General features: G+C 37.6%; 2 protein-coding genes across 2 annotated transcripts in view; one reads left to right on the forward strand and one right to left on the reverse strand.

Annotated features, from left to right (window-relative positions):
• Positions 1–823: 823 nt before the first annotated feature.
• HELRODRAFT_183642 (hypothetical protein) lies at positions 824–4,716 on the forward strand (the record flags this gene model as incomplete). Its single annotated transcript, XM_009013234.1, has 9 exons — positions 824–890; positions 1,278–1,462; positions 1,789–1,833; positions 1,927–2,036; positions 2,099–2,211; positions 2,294–2,382; positions 2,555–2,647; positions 3,997–4,182; positions 4,477–4,716. The coding sequence occupies 9 exons, from the start codon at positions 824–826 to the stop codon at positions 4,714–4,716; spliced, it is 1,128 nt and encodes a 375-aa protein (XP_009011482.1).
• A 1,701-nt stretch (positions 4,717–6,417) lies between these two features.
• The window catches only part of HELRODRAFT_183643 (hypothetical protein), a gene marked incomplete at both ends in the record, with an annotated part of 5,598 nt that continues 3,478 nt past the window's right edge, over positions 6,418–8,537 (reverse strand). The window contains 4 exons of the mRNA XM_009013235.1: positions 6,418–6,759; positions 6,881–6,996; positions 7,360–7,450; positions 8,055–8,202. Of these exons, the coding sequence (XP_009011483.1) occupies positions 6,418–6,759; positions 6,881–6,996; positions 7,360–7,450; positions 8,055–8,202 (697 nt within the window). The remainder of the gene's footprint in view (positions 6,760–6,880; positions 6,997–7,359; positions 7,451–8,054; positions 8,203–8,537) is intronic.

An 8,537-nucleotide genomic window follows, 5' to 3' on the forward strand; every position in this document is an offset into this window, starting at 1 on the left:
TCATATTTTAATACTCTGCCCCTCTTCTTTCTCTCTCCCCTTTTTTTTCTCTCTCTCTCCTTCTTTCTCTCTCTCTCTCTCTCTCTTGTCTCTTTTTTATTTATTCATTATTTCCCTCCTTTCTTTTCTTCTTCGCATTTTTCAAGGCACCTGATAGAAGACAGGTTGATCGGTTATGTTTATATTTACATTAGAATGACGCGTAGATGTGTGTGTGCGTGTATATGTACGTGAGTGTGTCTGTCTGTGTGTACGTGTGTGTGTGTATATGTATGCGTCTGTGTGTGTATGTGTGTGTGTATATGTATGCGTGTGTGTGTGTATGTGTATGTGTGTGTGGTGTGTGTGTGTGTGTGTATGTGTGCATATACGTGCGTCTTGCTTCTTAAATAATCCGTCGACAAATTCATAGGCGTATCTTAATTTTTTTAAATTTCATACAAAACAAAAACAAAAAGTAACTAAACCAAACGATATTATTATTATTATTGTAATTGTTGTTGTTATTATTATTATTATTTTAGTTGTAGTAGTAGTTGTTGTTGGGTTTCGTTAGCCGAGGCTCAACTTAATATTGAAGTATATTTTTATATGAGGTTCTAGGCAACAGCATTTAAAATCATTTTGTTGAAAAAATTAATGAAAGAAAATTTATTTTAAATTAAGAATTTATTTTAAATTAAAAAAAATAAAATCTAAAAATATTACGAATAGATAGATTGAAAACAGAATGAATAATTGATTAACTAATTTGTTTTCCAATTGTTGGCTTTGGGTGAAATAATTTTGAGAGGTAAGTGAAATGGAAAATTCTCGGTGGATGATGTCCCTACGGAACCACCGCTTATTTGTGGCTTTTATCGCCGGGATGATGTTTCTGGTTTTCCAAGGTTTGTAATGTTGTGAATGATTTCTGTATCGTCATTAACATACCAGCCAACCAACTAACCGACCAACCAATCAACCGTTTATCAATCAAGTAACCAGTTGATCTGCTTAGCAATCAATCATCTACTCAACCAATCATCAAACTAACTATCAAATCAGAGCTATAATTTACAACCAACAACAACACTTAACCGACCAACCACAAACCAAAAAACCAACAAATCAACCAACCAACTAACCATTCTTTAAACCAACCAACCAACCAAACCAACCAACCAACCAATCAACCAGCCAACCAACCAACCAACCAACCAACCAACCAACCAAACCAACCAACCAACCAACCAACCAACCATCAAACGCTACAACCAAAATCACGCTCCCACCAGCGACACCAACGCACGGGCTATGCGGTAAGAACGCCAGAGAAAAAAGCTACGAATGTGACTTGCTGAGCTGCTTGAATTTCAGTAAGAAGAACCTAATCCACCCACCCCTGGTCTACGACTCCTCGAAAGCTCTCCAGCCTGTAAATATCACCGTCAGATGGGTATCAGCTTTGATACACGAAATCGTTAGTCGAAGTGGTTGATGTTGTTGTTGTCTCATGGTGGAAATGATGGTGGTGGTGATGATGGGGAGAATGGTGATGGTGATGGGGAGAAGGGTGGTGGTGATGGTGGTGGGGATGAGAATGATGGTGATGATGGTTGTGATAATGATCGTGATTGATGACGGGGATGATGATGACGATGAAGATGATGGTGAAGATGATGATGATGATGATGATAACGGTGGTGATGATGATGACGGTGGTGGTGATGACAATAATGATGATGATGATGACGATGATGTTAATAATGATGATAGTGATGATTTTTAAAAAATTTTAAACTTCAGAATGACCGAGAGAATAGTTTTTCAGGATATCTTTTTGTAGTCCTGGTGAGTTTTTACAATGATGATGATGGTGATGACGACGACGATGATGATGATGACGACGACAATGACGTCATCAAAAAAAATGAATGTATCCAGTATTGGTTTGATGAGAGCCTTCAGTGGGAGCCAAAGTGGTTCAATGGGATCGAAAAAATCCTCGTTCCACCGGAAGACATCTGGAAGCCGGAACCTGTCCTTTATTATCGGTTGGTGACGTAATCATTTTCATCATCACCACCACGGCCATCACCATCGTCATCATCATCAGGAGTGAGCAAGCTGATAGAAAGGGCAAAAGAAGAAATTTCAGGCTGACCGAAAGCAGCGTACAGTTGAGGAAAAACGGACGAATACACTGGAATCTGAGACTGCAATTTACAAGTGACGATGATGATGATGGTGATGATGTTGATGATGATGTTGATGATGATGATGGTGAAGATGGTGATGGTGATGATGGCAGGCCACTGCAAGATTGACTTTACAAATTTTCCGGCCGATACTCAAAGATGTTTCATCAGCATCTACTTCCTTCCGGCAGATGAAAGCCAGGTGATGATGATGGTGGTGGTGATGATGACGCCGATGACGATAACATGGATGATGATTACGAAGCTCTAAACGATGATAATATTCGAATAACCAACATCGTCATCATCACCATCATCATCATAATCATCTTTTTCCTCATCATCATCATCATCATCACCATCATCATAATCAGATGAAGATAATGGTTATGAACAACTCATACAACCATTTCTCATTTAGCCCAAAATGGGTAGCTACGAATAAGGCTGCTTGCGTAAGGGATGGTGTTGGTGGTGATGATGATGATGATGGTGGTGGTGATGATGATCGTGGTGGTGGTGGTGGTGATGATGATGTCAATTGTAACATAAATGATGACGATGGTGACGACGATGATGAAGATTACCATTAAGGTCGTCATCATCACCGTTAACAGAATGTCGTTGGTATGAAAGGCCGAAAAAATACAAGGTATAAACACACCAACGTAAACACACATACATACACACATACGTACGTACATACACACATACATACAAACAAACAACCATACAAACACATAAACACACACAAAAACAAACACACAAACACACACGACATACAGAATTAGGTTAACAATAGATTTACAAAGGCGGAATAGATTTTACAGGAAAACTCTTGTCATCCCTCTCATCTTAATCGCCATCCTGTGTCTGCTGATGTTCTGGGTGCCTATTGCGAATAACCAGAGATTCGTTTATGGTCGGTCGGTTGGTTGGTTGGTTGGTTGGATGGTTGGTTGACTGGTTGGTTGGATGGTTGGTTGACTGGTTGGTTGGTTGACTGGTTGGATGTTTGGTTGACTGGTTGGTTGGTTGGTTGACTGGTTGGTTGACTGGTTGGTTGGTTGATTGACTGGTTGGTTGTTTGGTTTTTTGTTTTGTCGGTTGATTGATTGTATGGCTCTTAAAAATAATCACCATCATCATCAACAACACCACCACCATCATCATCATCATCATGGTCATCATCACCGTAGGATTCTCTCTCCTAGTCTGCATGGTTATTCTCTTCCTCACTCTCCAGTACAATCTTCCAGCTGGGATCGGAAAGCTTCCAATATTTGGTTCGTCTGTCTGTCTGTCTGTTTGTCTGGCTGTATGTCTGTCTGGCTGACTCTCTGTCTGGCTAACTCTCTGGTTGACTGTCTAGTTGTCTGTCTGTTTGTAAATATTATCTTTATCATTATCATTGACATTATTATTATTGTTATTGTTGTTGTTATTATTATTATCATGATTTTTTCATGCCAGTGAGATGCTTGCTGTTTGAGATGATCCTACACTCACTTTTCATCATCATCTCCATCCTCACGCACCTCACTTTCCATCACGATCCTCGAAATATCCTGCCAAACGTTGTTAAAAGGGTAATTTTTTTGATATTTTTGTGCATAACGCTACAAACTATTTGCAGTTTTTCTGGATTTTTTTGATGTTTCAACAACAATAACAACATCAACAATTACAGCAGTAAAAACAACATCACCAACAACTACTACTACAGCAACAACAACAACCACAATAACAACAACTACAGCAGCACCAACAACAACAACATCAGCATCAACAACATCAACTACAACCACAACTACAGCACTACAACAACAGCAGCAACAACAACAACTACACCAACAGCAACAACATCAACAACATCAACAACTACATAAACAACATAAACAACAACAACATCAACAACAACAACATCAACAACAAATGCCTTAATGAACGCGACACACACATTGTTGCCAGACGCTTTACTCGATGGACATTCAACTATAAAGTTTATTTTATTATGGATCTAATTATTATTCAAAATTAAATTATAATTATTAAAATATTTCTTTAAATGTTAACAAATCGTGTCCACCAGTTTCTTCTGGATCGTAACGTTAAGAAAATAACATTTGTGATGGCCTGTTGTAAGCAACAACAACAACAACAGCAACAGCAACAACTAAATAAAGTATCAAAGGACGCAGACACAGATATAGAGACATCAACAACACCACCAACATCATCAACAACAACAACAACACCACCAACAACAACATTAGCAACAACAACAACAACCCAGAAACCCTTCAAATCTCGATCAAACAACGCCCTATTCTCTCTCTACAACTACTTCTCAGAAATGCGGGAGAGTAGATTCGAACCCGAGACGAGCCAGCTACTGAACAACGAGTGGAAACAAGTGGCTGTGGTCAGCGAGAGGCTCCTGTTCTACTGTGCTGTCGCCGCCTTCTTCATCGTCTCGGTGGTCGTCCCCATCGAAGTCTTCGAACATCAGCTTGATCTGGCGGGAGATTACTGAGAAAAAGAAAAGAGAGAGAGAAAGAGAGAGAGAGAGAGAAAAAGAGTGAGAAAGAGAGAGAGTGAAAGAGTGAAATAAGAGAGTGTTTAGAGAGAAATGAAAGGAAGGAAATTTAAAAGTAAAAAAATTGTATTTGATTTGAAGTAAGAAGGTTGAAAAACATAAAAAATACACTGGATTGAAAGAAGAAGAAAGGTATAGAGGAATACAGAAAGTTAGATAGAAAGAAAGAGAAAGTGGGAGAGAGATAAAGAGAGAGAGTGAGAGATTGAAAGAGAGATAGAGACTTTTTTCAAAGTGGTTTTAATGTCTTACATAGAAACGTCAGAAGATCGTGGAATGAAAAAGATTTCATTTTGACTTTGTATGTAGTGCATAAACATAACCTTTCATCACATTTATTCTACGTATATAATTAACAGAATTATGTTGTATTTGTTGAGATTAAAGACCATTTTTATTCAAAATTAAAACATTTTATTCAATTTCTCTTGAATAACTATTTAAATTTACTAAAAATTGAATTAAATTTCTAGCTTACAGCATAGAAAACACGATGAGTTGTATATACCTGTGTGTGTTGTGTTCAATAATTAGGAAGGATCCTGTGATAATGAAGAAATTTAAAACACGCTACTAAACTAATACAAAACCAATGCAACAATTAAGCGTGATACAATTGATATATTTTTTTTCTCAATTGTATCTTATTTTTCCGAGATATCAACATAGTACATGAAGATACGTATATCATAGACTTAATTTATCTCTATCTGTAATCGAACTCGGATACTACAACAGCAAAGCCAGACGCCTTAACCATTTAGCCATTTCGATTCACCCTCTATTTTTAGTATACACAAGGAAATTATCAACGCAAATATCTTATCGTTTGTAGATTTCTTGCTGATTTAAACAAGGCGCTATATAAATCACTTATTATTATTGTTATTATTATTATTATAACTATAATTATTATTATTGTTATTATTATTAAGAAGAGATTTTATCTTTATTTATAGAAGATGAGTCCAATGCAAGCAAAATCGGCATTTTTCAATGTCAATTTAATCGAAATACTTAAAAATAACTCAATAATAATAATAATAATAATAATTAAATGGTAATCATAATAATAACAATAATAATTATAGTTTTAGTTATAATTATTATGTATTTATTTTCGTTTATATTAAAGTTGAAAAACCTTAGCAATCATCAGAAGCAACCTAAGAGGGCGGTTTATTAATAATTAGCACCGACCATTTTACGACGAACTTCATCACAATCAAAATACGGGCTTACTTTTATCATCATTATCATCATCCTCTTTATCACGTCATCATCATCATCACCTTTATCACATCATCATCATCACCTTTATCATATCATATCATCATCATCTTTATCACATCACAACACCTTTATTATATCATCATCATCATCATCATCACCTTTATCACATCACCACACCTTTATTATATCATCATCATCACCTTTATCACATCATCATCATCGTCGTCTTAACTACCCCCAGTCACTATCGTCATCACCATATCATAATCAATACCATTACTTCCATCTATCTTTGTAAGGTAATAGAGCTCTCTTCTATCATAACCACCGTAATCATTACCGTAATCATTTCAATCATCACCATCATCATCATGATCATCATCATCACAATCATCACCACAATCATTACCACCACCATGCCGTATTGATGCCCGGTACGAAGCTGCTGACGGGCAGAATGGCCAGCAGCCCTACAAACATGGTGGCTGATAGAAGGATGGAGAATAATCTTTCAAAAGCGTAAGCCAGTTGGCGCCAATCGTTCCTGACGATCTGCGCGTGCGTGGCGGGAATTTCAGCAGGGTTGAGCGAGTAGGCTAGGAATTTATTGAAACTATCCATAGTCTTCAGGAATGGGTCTGTAGGCTTGTTGGCCCCGTTTGGCTGGTCACGTGACACCGTTATTTTCATGTCGACAGGTGGTAGGGTGGCACTGGTTAGGAGGCGAACGACCGGGTTGAAAAAAATCTGAGGGGGGGGTTGGTTTGGTGTCGGTGTTGATAGTAATGATGATGATGACGACGATGATGAGGATGGTGATAATTATAGATAAAAATTATTGTAATTATTATCATCATCAACGGCCAACCATCTTGAGGCACTGAGGGACTTGGCTGGTGTAGTCGTTGTAGTACATGTTGTAAGTAATGATGGCGATGATGAAGGTGATCAAGACCAGCACCATCTCGAACAACAAGAGATGCACTGATAAGAATGATGATGATGATGATGATGAAAATGATGATGATGGTGAAGATGATGGTGAAGATGATGAAGATGATGGTGAAGATGATGATGATGAAGATGATGGTGATGAAGAAGAAGAAGATGAAGGTGATGATGATGATGATAGTTATGATGGCAAACTGAATGATTGAGCAAACAGACTAAAGAATGAAACAAAAATTACAGGCAAACCATTGAACTAACAATAAAAAGTTATCTTCATGATAGAAAAAGAAGAAGACGTAATCGAATAAAATCATACCCACACTGAACCGAACATGCAAACAAACACAAACACAGACAAACGAACGAACGAACAAACAAACATACAAACAAACAAACATACAAATGATGGGCACTTGCTCGCATCCCTTTGGAAGTAGTTGTTGAATCGTTGCGTATACGGTAAGGATTGACATGATGATGATCGTTGCTGTGGTGATGATGATGAGGAGGAGGACGATAATGATGATGATAAAGAAGATGATGATGATGATTGTTGCTGTGGTGATGATGACGATGATGAGAATGATGATGATTATGATTGCTATAAAGATGACAAAGATAATGATATGGATAATGAAAACAGCGGACGATAAATTATGATCTTGAGTTTCCAAAGACTAATAATAAGGATCATAATGATATTGTATTATTTATATAGCGCTTTAGACTCTGCGTAAACTTATTTAGCGTACACATACATGCAAAAACATTGGCTCTCTGAGCATTTGAACCAACCACCGAGAAGACAACGAGCATTTAATTTTCCAACCAGCCACTCAACTAATTACACATTCGACTAATCAACCAATTAGAAAAAAAACAATCAGACAAGGAATTAGTCATCTAGCCAGACAACGAATCAATCATCTATCCAGACAACCAGACAGACGACCAACCAGACAATTAGTCAAACAACCATCTAACCTAACCATCGATCCAGACAACCAGACAGACAACCAACCAGACAGTTAGTCAGACAACCAGACAACCATCTAACCCAAGTTAAATCTCTGATTAGTCTGCATGGGCACCCAGAGAACGAACAGTAGAAACAAGAGGATGATGACAGATGGCGTTATTACCAGGTAGTTATAAAAGGTTGGTACTCTCCTCAGTGTCAGGTACACGTATTGATACGGGCTATGGAGTTTGAACTTCTGTTTTAATGTTTGGTTTTGTCTGGTCGTGTGAATGCGTTTGTTTGTACGTGTGTGTGTGTGTGTTTGTTTGTTTATACGAATGTGTGTGTGTGTTGCATGTGTGTTGCATGTGTGTTTGTTTTTACCCATTTCATGTAGAAAATCGACTAAACCTAACTCCAAATTCGGTTACTTTCCTGACCTCTTGACCTCCCAGTCAAATTTTAAAATTTAAACATTTTCAAAATTTCGATCTACACTCCTGTCAGAGTTGTCTAGATCCGAGCCTGAGTGTTGCTAGTGCATCTAGTGTAGACGAGTGTGCACATTTTCCAATATCTTGTAACCGCGCTCTCACAATCATCATCTTCTTCA

This window comes from Helobdella robusta (assembly GCF_000326865.2).
Source record: "Helobdella robusta unplaced genomic scaffold HELROscaffold_113, whole genome shotgun sequence".
Classification (NCBI taxonomy): domain Eukaryota; kingdom Metazoa; phylum Annelida; class Clitellata; order Rhynchobdellida; family Glossiphoniidae; genus Helobdella; species Helobdella robusta.